The following is a 17,458-nucleotide window of genomic DNA, read 5'->3' as shown; positions in this document are numbered from 1 at the left end:
CTTTTTAGTTGTCAATATGATATCCTACTGATCAAGGAAACTGAAATGTTGTAACTTACCTTAACAGCAAGCAGAACCCTTTCCATGTGTACCAAAATACTGAGGAAAAATGATCTAACTGCACTGTCCTGTATTAAGTAAAAAATGATACCTATTTGTAATAGCTCAGTTTCTCAAATAAAATATGCAACTAAAGCAGCAGTTCCATAGATTGCTTTAACAGTACTTGAATCAAAGGATAGAATCTTTAGATGTGTTTGGATTTCCTTGAAAGTCAGTAAAATCCCTGTTTGGAATCCAGTGCCCTTTTGCACGATATGGGTGCCATGCTCTAGGCTATTCTTGGGGTTTCTTTTTGTTTTGTTTTTTTTTCCCCAAGTTATAATCCTGAGATGCATTTAGTCAGCTATCACCTGTGTCAAAGGAACTTACATTTCCTGTTTTATTTTTCGCACAGGCCTACGCACTTCAGAACAAAAGTGATTAACTAATGAATTTAAAGTAGAACCAAGAATTTTTGACAAAACTCTTAAGTGGCATGAAGAGGGACACAGTAATGAAACTCAATTTGAAATCCAGAAATGCTCATATATTAAGTTAGTGTGTGATGTGGGTTTTCTTTTTTAAATAAAATCTCGGTCAGGGATAAGCATGATGTTGAATGAGATTGTTAMAGCTGTGGCCATATGTTCTAAGAACAACCAAGGTGTCCTAGTGGAATAGAAGTCTGAATATACAGATTTTGCCCTTAATACTGCCACTAGACTGCTGGCCTTGAGCAAGCTCACTTTATTACTATTCACTGCAATTTGCCTTCTTGGAAGTGAAGAATATGATATTTCTCACTTGTTTCCTGCTGAGGAGTGTTGTATAAGCACTCCAGTGCTGCTTTGGTGATCATCAGCTACTAAGAAGGCAAGAGAGAATTCATCTTGATGAATTTTCTTAAAAAAAAAAAAAGGAAAGAAAGAAAAAAGAAAAGCTTTCTAAATCTCATTAAGCTTGATGTCAGTAGTACAATGCCATGATGCATAGCCTACTGTAACAAATAATATATTAGCAGAGCATACACTATCCAGCTAAATATGGCAGTATCTTTGCACATTTGTGTGTCCTGGTGTATTCCAGAATTCTCACCTTGCAAAAATTACTTGGAAAGAGCTTTAAGAAATAAAATGCTATTGAAGACTATTTTAGATCACTGGCTAAAATGAAGCTTGTAGATGTACTCCGATCAAATTACTTCTTTTAAGGTTACTGTAAAGACAGAATCAAATCTGTCTCAGATAATTTCACCCTAGCTTTTGTCTGTCTGTCAGGGTTTTTTTTGTTTGTTTGTTTCAGTCAGCATTTATTCCAGAGATCTTGTTTTAGTCCTGTATGGTTTAGGTAATTTCCGATAGAGCCAAAGAAAGAAGACGAAAACTTTTGCAAACTGCCCTTTGAACTGAACTGGTAACGGGATTACAGATGAGGATGACTTTTGTCTTATTCGGTGTTCTTGGGGCTATCTGCATGTGTTGTCCCTYAGTGCTCTCTGTTCTCCTGTGTTGAATGTTTGTTATTGTGGCAAACTGGCTACTGACATCAGACACTACCATTTTTGCTGCTAGTTCATAAATGCCATGTGTTCTGTTTGACTCAGAGTTATGAACAGTACACGGAGAGGTGGAATATTCAGTGCCTTCTCTGGTTCAATCTTCAGAACAAAGATCAGTTGTAATAGGTACTTGACAAAGAGTTGAAGATTAATATAAGAAAAGGACAATTAAAGATTACCTAAATTGTGCGTATTCAAGTGGGCAGCACAGTGATGATATTCACTATAGTATCTAAGAATATAGCCTGCAGTCTCTGAGGAGTTTTAGTTATCTTGTGAGGATAAGCAGAAAAAGAGCAACATGAATGCTGTATTTCTCTTTTGAAAAGGTTAAAGACAGACATTTCTGGGAATAGAAACCTTAGCTCGTCTTACAAGCAAACTAATCGGGTAGATAAAATTGATGTTAAAATTGTGATAATTGCTTAAAAGAGTAATACATTGTGAACGACTTCCTTGAGCTGAGAGGGTATATTGTCAGGCATCAGTCTGTCACCAACCCAGTGTTTTGATGTTTTGCTTATTTAAGATTTGGATAATTGATCAGGAATAAACTTTCAAACTTCTCAGTCACTACCAGGATAAGCARGCCAAACAGAATCCAAAACCGTCTTGATTCTCTGGCAGGAGAGGTGACCTGAAATCAAGGTGGGGTGCTGAAGATGAGTACGTAGGGTATATTTAGGAAGATGAAGTCGATTGCTGATTTAAAAAATAAAAAGCAARGGAGAAGCATTAGGCAGCAGTACTGCAGGGCAGGATCTGAGTGATAGTGAATCAGCAGTTAAATTAGCRATTAGTGAATCATCATTAAGTATGAGATCACAGGGTCCACGCAGAGTACAGCCTGCTTGATGTGTGCCCACAACTGCATGCGGTTCAGTACCTGCCACTACGATTGCTTGCTGCAAAGCAATATAACAAACTCGCTAGCATTTTGTGAAACCTGCACCATTTTGGTGATTCTGTTTGCTTGCAGTGCCTCATAGCCAGATCCATACAGGTCAGGGGCAGCATGCTGTGGTGTCATGAAATGCAGGAAGCTTTTAGGTTGGCTTCATGAACAAAAAACAGGCACTTAGAGCTGGAGATTGCAATGAGTGTATGTACCCGGCCTGTTTTGGTATGGGAAATGGGCACCAAAGTTAACTTCAGGCAAGAAGCAGCATGCAGCAGCTCAAACGGGCTGCTGAGTTGTTCCCAGAATGTGAAGTAATGTCTCCAAGGTTAGCTTGGGTTTTCTACATGATACTGCAGGCTGAAGTATAACTGTATGCAAGATTCTAATTAAAAAAAATAAAGCTAATTCTAGGAAGTGTTAGCAGGAAAACTATAGAACTATTTCCTAAAAACAGAGAATTAAACAAGGGTAATTTAATCACAGTACTCTATTCACCTATTGGTGTCAGCACCGTTTCTATTAGTTGTTTGGAGTTTTGTTGTTTTTTTAATAACATTAAATTAGCTTTTGAACTCGTTTTCAGTATCAGTTGAATTCTGGTGATGTTTTATTCAGTTAAAGCTTGTGCTTTGCAGCCAKTGTGAGATTTTTCTAGTCTGGCTGACTTGCACAGCCTGGCTCCCTCTGGAGGCAGCAATACGGTTGCAACATATCTTTCCTCCCCCACCCCACTTGGCCCATTTTAATATGCAGAGCACAGTGCTGGATTTTGTACACAAGGTGGCAGTGGAAGTTGTACAAAAATGTATACACAACTTAGAGCCTGTTAATGTCTTTCCAGCTATTAAATCTCTTGATTCTAAGATTTTTATTTTAAAGGGATGATTGGACCTGCGGTGTTCTTAGTAGCAGCTGGATTCGTAGGCTGTAACTATGCACTGTCTGTTGCATTCATGACCATATCAACAGCCCTAGGAGGATTCTGTACATCTGGTTACAGCATCAACCATCTGGACATAGCACCGTCGTAAGTATTGCTGGAGCTATTGTTAGTGCTTGTGATACCCTTATGACCACCTTTTTTGTATTGTTGGGGTGTCCAGGAGCCTTATATGTGGATCACAGTTCTGTAGAGACTTGGGACAAAAGCAATGCTGACTCTGTAGAGTTTGATCTTCAGTGTGGAATCAATCCAGGTTACTAGATGCATATATAAATGCTTTGTCACTGCCTCAACTTCAAATCAAAATTGTTGCTGTTTTCTTCTCAGGCCCTATTTTGTCACTTGTTTTGTCTCCAAATGAGACTACAAGAATTGATATTGGAGTGTTACAGTTACCAGCACTGTATTTGCAAAAAGCTGCAAGTTTGGCAAAAGATGTGGCATGAACAACTGTTTAGTATAATGCAGTGTTTCATCCTGCAGTAGTAAATAACATAATTACTGGAATTGTATTTACTAGCTTTTATCCTATTTGACTAATAATCATAATAGAAGAGTGTTTAAAGAACAGTGCAGTACACTTAAGTGTTTCACCCTTTTAAGTTTTTTCCATTAGAACTGTCAAGTGTTAGTATGAGCATAATCACATTTATTGTATTTCAGGCAAGTTACTTGTATTTGGAAAGTAACATACATACACTGGTGCCAAAATTCTGCTATTAGTAGGTGACCTGTTATCAATGGACAGACTCCTGTATGAACAATTACTCGTAAATAATTTACTTTTCAAAATGGAAGTTGGTCTTCAGTTTTGATTGTTTTTCTAATGTGTTTAATGTGTTTTGGATTCAGAGCCTGGGGGAGCTGTGTGTTTCCTGAAAAACAGGGGCATATATACTCCTTTTGAAAGTCCACATGATATTCTTTGCCCTGTTTTGTTTTKTTGTTTTTGTTTTGTTTTTTTAAGCACTTTGTGTGGTTAATTAAATCTGCAGTGGTAGTTAGATTTAAGGAGGGTAAATGACTTTTTAATGGGAGGAGAAAAGTGCTTCTGTACTAATGAGTAAGACAACAAGCATTTAACTATGGGTGGAGAAGAAAACCCGTATCTAAGGCATGTGTTAGCTAGAAAAAGTCCTTAGAATTTGGACAATTCATGGGAGACCTTAGGTTTCAACTGAAGAATGGTACCCAGGCTTTGGCTGTTGGAAGGATGGAGACAATGACTGAAAAGGATATAAAGGAGGGGCATGTTTGTAAATTAGGATTTCTGAGGTGATGGATAGRCATCTGGGAGAAGATGCTGAAGAAACAAGGCAATATTGACTTACAATATGAGATAGGTGTGAAGCAGTGGTAATTGAATTAGTCTTTGCATATGAAAGTATGTAATGAGCAAGAGCGAAGAAAAAGCAGCAATACCAATCAGGAAGCTGGAGTGGGGGGGTTGAAAGAGTCTGTCAAAGGACAAGTGGAAGGACGTTTTGAAGGGAGGTTAGGAGGAGTTGAGTAGAACCAAGGAAGGATAGTCAGGTAAACTAAGGCAGGATGTGTAACAATGCCATAAAGAAAGGATGGCTCCTGAGACCTGGCTGGGAGGAGACACACAGGGGACAGAACATGTCTGAGAGTCTACTACAAGAAGAAAGAATTACTTTATGACTGCAAACAGCTTGTACTATGAATGAATATGAAAGTATGGCTTCTGTGCTGTATTGTGTTTTAAATCGGGAAGAGTTAAGAATGACAATTATCTAACTGAAACACTGCACCTGGGGAGTTATGGGGCCATTATACAACTTCTATTTCAAGCTTAGCTTTGCAGAGTTTCCTGAAATGTGAAACAATAATGAGAAATAACTTGTTTTATGTCTTTTTAAAAAAAAAAAAAAAGCATAAGCGTTAATGATGAAAGACATTACTACTCTAAATTATTCAATGGAAGAATTTGATAGCTGTGCAATTTTTGAATTGTCTCCCTTTTCATATGCATTACAAAATTATCTTGGTTATTGTCATAATATTTCCCTGCATAGAGCCTTTTCTTTACAGGATGGATCCTGCTCTAGAAATGATTTAGTGTTGTATAGAGATGAAGACTGGTATTCTCTTATAGCTGTAGAAGTTGGAGACCATGTAACAGCTGCAGCAAGGCATTATAGGGGAAAGGAAGCTTTGTACTTAAGGTAGTTGAACATTGCTCTTGGAATTCATTCTTTCCACTGTTCTGCCACAGAGTTCGTATATGATAAGTCAGTTCGATCAGACACTTTCATGATCGTCTGAGGCTCATGTTCATATCCTCTTACTTCAGGAATGTGGTCTCTTAAGGATTCCTTGGTCCTGAAAAAGAAGGTGGCTGAGGCTGCCATAATCTCTAAAGGGAGCCCACAGCAGCTTGAGTCTTATTCTTGGAGTATGAGTACTGTATGTTAAATATTCTTAAAATCAGATCCTCAGAATCTCAAATCAAGCATCCAGTAGGAATATACGTTCTTGGCCTGTGTTTTCATTTCGTATCTGTGGGATGGGTGGGTACTATATTGTCATCTCACCCACCARGAGTGTTGTGAAAATAAAGTAATATCTGTGAGGAATTCCACTGGAAAGCCATTGGGATGATTAAAATTCTGCTTGTAGTAATTGAATAGTATGCAGAAAGTAAGGCCTGGGTCTGTACACTGAGCAAATAGTGGAACAAAATATTAAATGCTGCTCAGTAAGTGAGCACACTTACTCCATCTCTGTTCCAAGTGCAACAGAGCTGTAACAGCAAAAGAAATCATGCAACTGCAGCACATGTCTCATGAAGCATATGCACAAACAAATGTTTTGTATGCAGGTGACAAGAGGTTTCCAGATTCAGGGTAGTGGGAAGGGGAGGGGTATGTATTCTAGTTGGGGAGGTGCTTCACTTTGCAGCCCTAATGTTTATTTTAGGGGAGAATTTGTATCTGAGAGTATATACAGTATCTTAGGTGTTTAAAAAAGCCACAAAGTGTTTTTTTTTTTTTTTTTTTTAATGGAGTGCCACTGATACTTTTGTATCAGCCAAGAAAGCATAATTAGAATTACCACATAGAATGCTGATGTTCCTACTGACCTAATCCCACTCTACTCTTCCTGTCCTCCCCAAACTCTTGCTTTTATTCCCTTTGCATTTAAGTCAGACAAATTCTTCCACCCCTCTATTTTCTCACGTACACAAAAGGCAGCAAAAGGTGCAAGAGAGGCAAGTGTCTTGCTCTCAGTTAAGAATCTTTGGCCCAGCATTGCCTGTAGGGATGAATGGCTGTATTTGCAGGAAAACTTCCCTGGAATATGCTCATGGAGTGAGTGTTGTTTCACTGAAGTCAGTGACTTTCTATTCAGCAAATGCAAGCTTTAATTCAGGGAAAATCTGTCCAACTGGAGATGGAGAACAAGGGCATGTCCTTGTAACAAAGATCATACAGAAAATTGTCTTCAAATATAGAATTACCAGACTAATACAAGAGAAAAGACTATTATTATTATTACTTTTTTTTTCCTGCTTAAGTTTTTGGAACTATCTGAATTCTTATGGCTGAAATGGACCAGGCAGACATTCACAATTTCAAGGGAAAGCTTGGCATAATTGTGTGGGNTTTTTTCTTTTTTTTTTTTTGTTGTTGTTGTTGTTTATGAGAACAACCTCTGCATACATAAGAATAACCAGAAGTGAATCAAAGGATTTTTTACATGTGTTTACATGCCCGTTGTAAGGGGCAAAGTATGCTGATTAGGATAGCAAAGGGCCCCTTGTTGCTACTAAGACTTGCATTATTCCAAATACATAATATTTATATTCCCAGGAAAAAGTGAATGAAAATACTGATACCGAAGAAAAATAATTGCTCTATGTTTTTGGTTTCTAACCATTTGTTATGCTGTCGGTGCACTGAATTGTTGGGAACAGACAAGATTGTTCTTGTGTGGGAAATCTATTCTAGTTTAGCTCTTAAATTATAATTATGGCAACATATTGTTCTAAATTTAAATGTGTCACCCTGATGCCTTACGTTACTCTTTTGGCTCTGTTATATGCTATACACTTCACATACCTGTTCTTGTACTCCTGATTTTGCTTTCTAACTACCTTGAAAGTCCATTTGTATTCACTTACACCTACTATCTCATAAGAACGTGACCTATTGATTGCCTRTTAGTCTTGCCCTGCAGATAGGTCTGTATTTGCTTTCATGCTACATGTAGAGTTTTGCCTGTGCTGAGGGAGTGGCATAGCTGCTATCTGAATCAAACACTGAGCTTATCAAGAGTGCACCCATGTCAGAAACACTAGGCAAGACCAGAGGCATTTGGCCAGCAATGAATTGTCTTTGATCTCTGAGAACCAGAGAAGCTACTAAGCTGTTTAGTTTTGAAAGTGTGTATTAACAGTATTGTAGTGCTTAAACACATTGAAGACAAAATGCATTTACTTCCATTTAAAACCTTKAAATAATCTTACTGTATGCTTATCTGAATAAGGAAGATCTGCCTTTAAATTTAAAGCATTTCCAAGATATCAAAGAGATATAAGTGTTATATATGATATATTTATAAGAAATAAGGATCATTTTAATTGCAGTAGTGAAATGCAGTCTAAAATACATTGCCCTACTTTGAACTGATATATATATATACTGACTTTCAAGAAAAATAACTAGTAGGTTTAATAATTTACTTTCTCAGGAAAAACTTGTTTTCCTAATCTTACTGGATTAAATACATATAGCACAACCTTTTATACYAATGGTATTGTTGAATTTTCATGTTCTAGTAAATGAAAACAGTCAGGAAGTCTTTAGAGACGTAAATACATTGTTATGTTGTCATTGTTAAAGTAGGTGAGGACAGGATTTCACTTGGTTGAACAGCTCAAAGCRATGGGAGATATATTCTTTCTCCTCTTGTAAACTACAGCTGATCTTAGTATGTTATATGATATTTTTTTTTTGTCCCACAAAACTCCTGTGAGATGTTTAATTCTTCGTAGAGAGGATGCTGAGGCTTGGATGTTAAGCAAGTTACCAGGGTTTCCCAGCAAGTTTTAGTGGCTGGTGCGGGGTACATGTAGTCTACGCATTCAGGGAATCAGAAGTCTGAGAGCGAAACTGGAAGAGGTGCAGCCCGCAAAATGGGATAAAACAGACCCATTCCCAATTGGCATTTAAAGCCCTCACCCCAAGAAAGCTGAAGGGAATGATTGCTGCCAAGCTCTGCTGACTTTGGGCTTCGGAACTTACTCTGTAGTGTAAGTGGGAATATCAAGCCAGTGTAGTGATGCTGCCTTTTCGCAGATACTTTTTAGCAATGATATCTGAACCTATCTGTTACTGTTGCCAGAAAGCATTATGTCATACTGCTTGTTGCCTTTCCACTTTGAGGCATGCAGTATTTCTTTTCTAATTTCACCSGTGAATCCATTCTAGAGAGTTTGGTTGTGGCTTAGCTAAGGGCATGTGGTTTTGGCTTATGGGTCTTAAGCAAAGCTRTGAGTGGTTAATTTAAGCCAAATTCTGTAACTGGCCTCTGGAGAATGTAAACATGTACTGAATGTAAGTTAGAATAAATGCAACTGACTCCCACTTTAATATTAGTTTTTTAATATGTGTGATCAAGATGAGGCTTGTATGATCTGATTAGGCAAAATTGCTTCTATAGCTGATTCTATGATTCTAAACAGGATAAGATTAATAAGTAGTGGGAACAATTTCTTACAGGTATGCTGGAATCCTRCTTGGAATCACAAATTCATTTGCCACCATCCCAGGAATGGTGGGGCCAGTTATTGCCAAGAACCTCACTCACAGTGTAAGTCTGTTTATTGTTTTTTTCAATTACTATATTTTATCTCTTAAAGATAAAATCAAAGATGTATGTAGAGCTTTAGAACTTTAGTGACTCAGCCCTTACATTCTCTGGGAAGGAGAACTTGCACATTTTTGACACATATTTGAGTTCTCTTAAAATTCCAACTAAATAAGACAGTTGCAGTATTGTTTTAACAAATTAAGACAAGCTCTTCTATGTTTTTTCAAAAATCGGTCTCCCAATCAAGCTGTTCAGTTGCAAGATCAGCATTTGTCAGATGAACAAGAAACTAGATTCAAATGTATGATTTTTATAATGCATCCGTCTGTGTGTACCTAACAGGATCAAAACACTCTAAACTACATTAGTTTCCCAAGGCCTAAATAGAACAGGAAGTGTTAAATTTGACCTCCAAAATGGTATAGTTGGACAGAAAGTGTGATTAATTACTTTTTTTAAAAAAAAGGTGGGGGGGAGGAAGAAAGGAATTGTTTGCTTTTGTTTTAAATCAGCTTTATGAATTATTCTAAAATATTTTTAAAAAGGAAGTGGGAGGAGCAAGTTTATTGATACAATTGAATTGCTGCTATTTGTGATCACTGGAGTAATTTCCTTAAATATGTGCGTAAATCCAAACAAATATGCTTCTTCCAGGCAGGTTTTAATGATTCTTCCCCACCCGATATGAATGTGCTATTCTGGTGTTACTCTGTTTTCTTAGTAAGATCATTTATGACTTGTTACACTTGTCACCTGAAATTTAAAAAGAATAGCCTTAAAACATCTGCGTGTATTATTTTTATATATAAAGTCCACAGTTCTTTGCTACATGTCGTCAAGGTTTTCTTACAAAAAATACCAGAGTTCAGAAGATTCTTATTGAAATCTGAATGAAGATAAGTATCTCGTTTGAGCAAAATTCACATATAGCTAAAATGCTGGTGAGTCTGGAATCTCTGCCTGGTAGTCATTAACTTGTTTAGTGTAGGGAGAATGTCGGCTGTTGAGTCAGCTGACCTGAAAGCCAAGTAGTGTTTCCCATTAACTTAACGTTTTCTGTGTGTCTGTGTGCAAATCTGAATTTGGATATGAAGATTGTGCTTCTGAGGTGATAAACTGATCCATATTATCTAATGTAATTTTGATAGGACTGTTTGTGATTGCTGGATTATTAAACTGAGGATGCCTAAACTGGCAATTTGATTTTTGTTTATAATATTTTTACGCTGGTATGAAATCATGCTGTATAGCATTTACATTTAAATAGGCAGGCCAGATAGCATCCGAGAAATACTTTCTTGAGTGTGGAGCTACTAATTGACTGCATTTTTTTTCCTTCCCTTTTGACAGAATACCGTGGGAGAGTGGCAGACTGTTTTCTATATTGCTGCTTCTATTAATTTATTTGGAGCAATTTTCTTTGCATTATTTGGAAGTGGAGAAGTTCAAGACTGGGCAGTCAGTGGTTATCACTTGCACAGAAACTGAAGGAGACATTGAAATACCAAAACTGTGCTGAATCCCTATGTCCTAGAATTATGTGACCGGAAAAGTGCCTTTTCTACTGATGCCTAGGAGTCTTCAGAGCTTTTCAGTTTGACTATTTTATCTGTTTATTTTTTTGTACTGGAAATCATTGGCAGCGTATGTGTGTTATTTCCTAACAAGAAACTRCTTGAGTTAAATAGAATGGCTTCATGTTAGACTTGATAACGAATATATGATCAGAGAATTAACATTTTAAACTGACGTGCTAGGCTCAGTTTCCTTCCAGATTTTAATTATTTTTTTTTCYGAATTAATGAGTAGGAGGATGGCTGATAATGAAATGAGAGGGGAAAAAAGTGATTGTGTGGCAGCATAAGGAGGAATGGAATGCAAAGAACTGTACACAAAAAGCAGTGCTTTTATTTCCATAATAAGATTGATACGGTGGTTTAAATGTCCAGAAAATTTCTAGTTTTCTACAGCCTTTTATAATTCTTTTATTTTTGTCAGTGTTTTAATCAGAGTCTAAGAAATGCACAGATGGATTTATTTTATGCACAATTTTTCAATATATAAACATTCACTGTTTCAAGAATACAGCTTCACAGCTGATAGAGTGCAATAAGGAAGTGAAATGTATGGTTGTAACTGACAGAGTAAGCCATGTATTACTGTTCTCCTGTGGTGCAGGTTTTTTAAATAAGACCTTATTTTTATTCATCTGTGCAAAGAAGTGGTGCAAATCTGGTTTAAATCTAGGAAGTGTAAGGAGTGAGATAGAAATAGAATGTTTACATTAACATAACTTTGAACTTGGCAGTGCAGTTTTTGGCTGTTAATTGATACTGTGGAATTCTTTCCTCTTGCATGTAGATGTATGTCATCCTGTCAGTGTAAATGCAGTAAAATAAGGTCAGTGTAGGGCATAATGAAGAAAATTAGCTCTATAATCGTCTTGTTAGATAAAAAATAGAATAAAAAGAACTAGTGCAATATCCTGATGCTTATTCTCCCATCAGCATAGAATTTAACGCTTAAGCATCCTTTGCAGAACATGCAATTAAATGCCACAAATTAATTAATTGATTAAATGAAATCTCTGAAAATAGTGGCCTAGTTGAGTGAACAGCTGAGTAATCTTGTCACAAAGCAAAGGAAAATTCCTATGCCAAAAATCTGTAGATTGGAGCAACTGAGTTAAACACTTAACTTCTTTTTTTAAAAAAAAAAGGGGGGGGGAAGCTCTGGATTTTCTGTAAACCACCAATTCAGAAGAAAAATCCAGTACTGAAGCTGCTCCAGTGGAGCCTGCCTGCCTTCATTTCTGGGAAATGGCATCCACCTTTCACTAGTTTTAAAACCGTATTGTTTTGACCTTCATTGTCATGTCATGTCTGGTTGGTGGAAGTGTGTTTGAATCTGTGTTTGTGTCTGCAGCATTTCTACAATAAATGGTGCAAAGTTCAGGTGAAATTAGTAGTTTTTCAGTGGGACTGTGTTAAASCTATGTTGTATCTCCTGTGTTTTCACAATAAATGGAATAAATACTTACATGTACAGCAGTTGTTGAAAATGGTAATCTCCTAGAAGTTAGAACACAATCCTCTAGTTAAAGTATGCTGAAGAACATCCTTGACTGGATTAAGGGGTGGCTAATTGTTTCCTGAAAAACTACCTGCTTCATCAGCTTCTTATCTAGTTTTGCAAGTGAGTAGCATCTCCCACCTGGCTCTATTAAAAGTTTCACTTTGTGTCCAGAGATTTGCATTCTTTTACTAGTCTTGTTCTTTTTAACTAACTTACTCCTCTACTCTTCTAGAGGTCATGAGTGGGGCAACATACAGGGTTTCTTTTTYGTCTGTTTTGAAGTTGAAACTTCAGCTTCCCATGCTTTCAGTCTTTTCCATTGAAAACACTCAAATTGAATTTCAACAGAAAAAATACATCTACTACATCTGCTCCCTTAAATATGTAGACAATCTATATGTTACTGAAACAAGCCTGAATTAAGTCCAGTGAAACTGAAATTGCTTTTAGGCATATCAGCCAGACTGAGCAGTCCAGGAATTTCTGACCTGGATACCAGATTTTAGTTTTATTCATCTAATGCATCATTAATGCTCCTRTTATATACTCTGTTACTTTTAGGTGAAATTGTGCAGAAAGGGGGCCTGAAAAAATGCTATACATCTTTATTTCTAACGAATAGGCTGCAATTACCTTGGTTGGAAATAATTATCTCCAGTTTAATTTTAAAAGAATCAGAATATCGGACGAGATTCTTGCTCCCAATCCAGCAAAACTCTCAAACACTTAGCAATTTTACATTTCTGCATCATGCTCACAAGAAAGGAAAATCTGTAAGAAAATACTGTCAATAAATGATTTCTGCTAATCATAATTTTTTTGTATTGCATTGCCATGTTCCTGTACACGCATCTGTTGGTCAATCTGTTTTGCCTCTGTTCAGAAACACTTCTCATATTCTGTATTTTCAGAAGTGACAGTGGTTTTGAATATGTCTGTTCTCAGCTCACCTGTGTGAGACAGTCGTGGTTAGAACTGCACAGGTTTTTTGGTTACTTTTTCTTCCAGGAAACAACACTTTTCATTGTAATTTTATGCTGAATTTGCTCCAYGGATTTACCAAGGTAAGAAGCTGTGTTCTCCTTTTTCATCAGGAGCCCTCTGATTAGGATGCGCCCTGGAATTAGAGAAGTCAAGAGCTCAAAAACGGTTTTTGCCTGTTTCAGAGTAGGAGTTGAATCACCGCTTGGGAGTGTATCTTAATGTTGCCAGGTATTTTTAAGTGCATTCTCCTTGATGTCTTCTGACAATTCTGCTTTTATACAGAGTGTCTAAATATTTCTTTTGGAACATTTAGTGTAAAATCTTACATTAATAACAAGGGTGGAGTAACTGTTAGCAGAATACCCTATAGTATGTTGTGTGGCATTGACATGAAAGTGTTGACAAGCCTCTTCATCACTCTTTTGAAAAGAGGAAGACCCACAAACTAACGGGTATGTTTTTTATTGTTGCTTTTTTAATTCCCTGTTTCTTGGTTTCAGGAGACCAAAATGGCAGTGAGATTCCTTAAAGAAGCTGTGAGTGTTTGACATGAAAAATATTAGTTAATTTATGTAGGATTTTTTTTTCTTAATGCTAAATTAATGATGTTTTACATAATGTGCATGCATCAGTGCATCTTTCTTATCTACGTGTTTCTCCATAATTAGTCACAATTGTATGCTGTGTGGAAGGGTCATCTTCGTTCCTTTCCTAGAGGATGAATTGTTCTTTTGATGCATTTTTCTCTGGCTTCTGTTCTCAGTTGCTTATTTATTTACTCGTTTGCCAATTCCTCCMTTTCTTTTGGGGAACATTTGAATCCATAATAAATGGACTAACACTTGAGTATAACAGAATTTCCAACATTTTTAGCATTTGCCAGGAAGGAAAGGTGGGTGAAGTCTACGCATTATGAAGGTAAGTGAAGAAAAAGCCCATATTGAAAGCTATTGTCTTCTATTAGATCATTTATAGCTTCTGGGAAAAACAGACATGGCTTTTAAACTTCAAGCCTCTTCTTTTGCATCATTAGATCAGCCGTTATTACAGCTAGAACAGTGCTAGTGTGTTTTGAAAGCTTTCTCTTACAGTGACTAGGATCTTAAGATGATCTCCCACTCTCCTGTGTACCTCTGTCTCAGAAAGCCCCATGTCTGCTCTTACATCATGTCTCCTCAAACTATCTCACACAAGCAGCTGTTGTCGACTAGCCAAGTCATGTTCAGAGCCCTGTTGGTAAAGATGCAGGTGCTCTGTTAGTACAACGCTGCTGGCTTGTGTTAACTTCAGATCAGACATACCTTCTTAAGGGAATGATATCACTTGTCACGAATGATTTGGTGTTAGCATAATTTGCTGTTACTGTGTCAACCCTGAGGAAATGGTTACATTAGCAGTACTGTGYTTAACAACAGTGAAGTAGATGATCCTGAATTTTGCCAACTGTATAAATATGAAGGCTCATGGTGGAGGGGTATATGTTAAAATGTCAGATCAGCCTTTCATGTCTTTGCTAATATTCAGGGCACTAGTGATGTTCTGTTTTTCTCTGTGTTCACAGAAAATACTCATTTTCTTCTTCCATTTAAAAATACTAGTTCTGCTTCTTCAGGGTGCCTACGACTTCCAGGAAGAATTGCCAAGAATTCCCTTTGTTGTTTTGGGGGTTGGGGGGGGGTTGCACCAGCTTGCTTGCTTGCTTGCTTTTTTTTTTTTATTAATATCAATCAGAATTATGCTGTTGTAAGAGGTAAAAGCAACAGAGAATAAGTGGGAATAAGTACTTAAGAGTTGGCCACATGACAATGTATTTTCTATAAAGATAGGTAATTAGTTTTTTTAAAACTGCATTTGTTTAATCCAGCAAATCAGATTATGCTTAAGCCAAATCAAAGCTTTGCTGATTTGTCTTTTAATTTAAAGTGGTCTTTCTATTTCTCAAGCTGTTGTAAGCTTGGATACACTTATATTGCTACAATTTTATAGCATTAGTTTTTAGCTAAGTCTCACCTAAACTTTGACAGGCAATTAAAGCTTATGTGCCATACTGTGAAATGGGTTAGACGTGCATCTAGTTCTGCTGCCTTTGCTTCCATCAAATCTTCAGAGGTGAGGCAGGTGAGCAGTAAGAGAACATGTCTGAAACTAGATTTTCTGAACTCCTCAGAGTTGTTTCCTATACTGTTTCCTTATCACCAGAGTCTTTACCACAATCAATGCAGTGCGTCTTTCCCCTCCCTTCCCCCGCCAAAAAAAAAAATATTTGGGGTAAGAGAGGTAAGAGGCATTTAATAATAATTGGAAGTTGCAACGAGAATTTAGACAGGTTATTCAAAGCAGTGTTCATCTAGCTGTGAGGACTAACATCTTTTTCCAGGAAATAAGGCTGAAGAGTCTTTCAGTGACCGCAGTCACCACAAACTTTCCATCTCCTTTTCCTAAAGCAGCTAGAGCAACTGTAATTTCATTCATAAGAGCTACTTATTAGTTCCTAGTATTGCTTACTTTYAAGGTAGTGTTTAGGGGCCCCACTGGGTTAGACCTCATACCAAAATGTGACATATGCATTACATGCCCTTCATGGGGGGGAAAGCTATGCAAACTGTATCTATGGTCTTTTCAGAGAGTTGTCACTGAGGATCTTGTCTGGCCTAACTCTTCWGTGCTTCTAAGTTCTTTGAAGGAAATATTTTATGCTAATAAACAGCCATGTTGAATTTCTATTACTGAGAAGTAATGAAAGTAATACAGAATAATAAGTAATACAGAAAGAAATTAAATGAATGCAACATTAAATAAGAATGCCTATTTAATGCTTAATTCATGTAACAGTTGCTATACTTCAGCAGTTTTGTTTTTAGTGGGTGTATGTTTASAATTCTAAAAATAGCTTAGAGCATTTATTTTATGTGATTGTATACATGATGTGCTGCAAGAGACRTTCATGCCACATTTAATGTGATAGTAAAACGGACATATTTTTAGTTATTTATTTGAATTTCTTACCCTTCCCCAGCACAGTTGCATATAGCAAGTAACTGTTTTAAGTCAGGGTGTTAGTTACKATGTCTTTTGTAAAATTCAAATAGTCAGAAAATGAACTGCAAGAATCATAGAATCAGTAAGGTTGGAAGGGACCTCTGGAGATCATCTAGTCCAACCTCCCTGCTCAAGCAGGGTCACCTAGAGCATGTTAGAGTTGCATCCAGGCAGACCTTGAAGATCTCCAGAGAAGGAGACTCCACAACCTCTCTGGGCAACCTGTGCCAGTGCTCTGTCACTCTCACAGGGAAGAAATTCCCCCTCACGGTCAGGYGGAACTTCCTGTGCTTCAATTTCTGCCCATTGCCTCTTGTCCTGTCACATGCAACAACYGAAAAGAGTTTGGCTTCATCTCCTTGACACCCTCTCTTAAAATATCTGTATACGATAAGATCCCTTCTCAGTCTTCTCCAGGTTAAACAGGCCCAGCTCTTGCAGCYGTTCCTCATAAGGCAGATGCTCCAGCCCTCTGATCATGTTCACAGCCTTACGCTTGACTCTCTCCAGTAGCTCCATGTCTCTCTTGTACTGGGCAGCCCAGAACTGGACACAGGACTCSAGATGAGGCCTCACCAGGGCTGAGTAGAGGGGCAGGATCACCTCCCTCCACCTGCTGGCAACAGTCTTCCCAATGCACCCCAGGAGACCATTGGCCTTCCTGGCCACAAGGGCACATTGCTGGCTCATGGTCAGTCTGTCATCCAGCAGCACTCCCAGGTCCTTCTCTGCAGAGCTGCTCTCCAGAAGGTCAGCCCCCAGCTTGTCCTGGTGCCTAGGGTTATTTCTCCCTAGGTGCAGAACTCTGCACTTGCCCTTGTTGAACCTCAGGAGGTTCTTCTCTGCCCAGCTCTCCAGCCTGTCCACGTCTCTCTGAATGGCAGCACAGCCCTCAGATGTGTCAGCCACTCCTCCCAGCTTGGTATCATCAKCAAACTTGCTGAGGAGGCACTCTGTCCCCTCATCCAGGTCATTGATGAAGAAGTTGAACAGGATGGGACCCAGGACTGAGTCCTGGGGGACTCCACTAGCCACAGGCCTCCAACTAGACTCCACGCCACTGATGACGACCCTCTGAGCT

The 17,458-nt window shown here is 37.9% G+C and overlaps 1 protein-coding gene across 4 annotated transcripts in view; it reads left to right on the top strand.

Annotated features, from left to right (window-relative positions):
• SLC17A5 (solute carrier family 17 member 5) overlaps positions 1-13,464 on the top strand; it is a 27,690-nt gene extending 14,226 nt beyond the window's left edge. For 3 of the 4 annotated variants that reach the window (XM_085316049.1, XM_085316048.1, XM_085316046.1), the window contains 3 exons: positions 3,381-3,528; positions 9,189-9,279; positions 10,630-12,329. In XM_085316049.1, coding sequence (XP_085172175.1) covers positions 3,381-3,528; positions 9,189-9,279; positions 10,630-10,767 — 377 coding nt within the window. In that variant the 3' untranslated portion in view covers positions 10,768-12,329. Of the gene's footprint in view, positions 1-3,380; positions 3,529-9,188; positions 9,280-10,629; positions 12,330-13,448 lie in introns of those variants that run through there. The other variant, XR_014897153.1, reaches the window with a different exon arrangement.
• Positions 13,465-17,458: the final 3,994 nt, after the last annotated feature.

Source organism: Rhea americana, unplaced genomic scaffold (genome assembly GCF_003343005.1).
Source record: "Rhea americana isolate MKP2758 unplaced genomic scaffold, rheAme1 scaffold_45, whole genome shotgun sequence".
NCBI classification, from domain to species: Eukaryota; Metazoa; Chordata; class Aves; order Rheiformes; family Rheidae; genus Rhea; species Rhea americana.
This window is presented reverse-complemented; position numbering and strand designations above follow the sequence as displayed.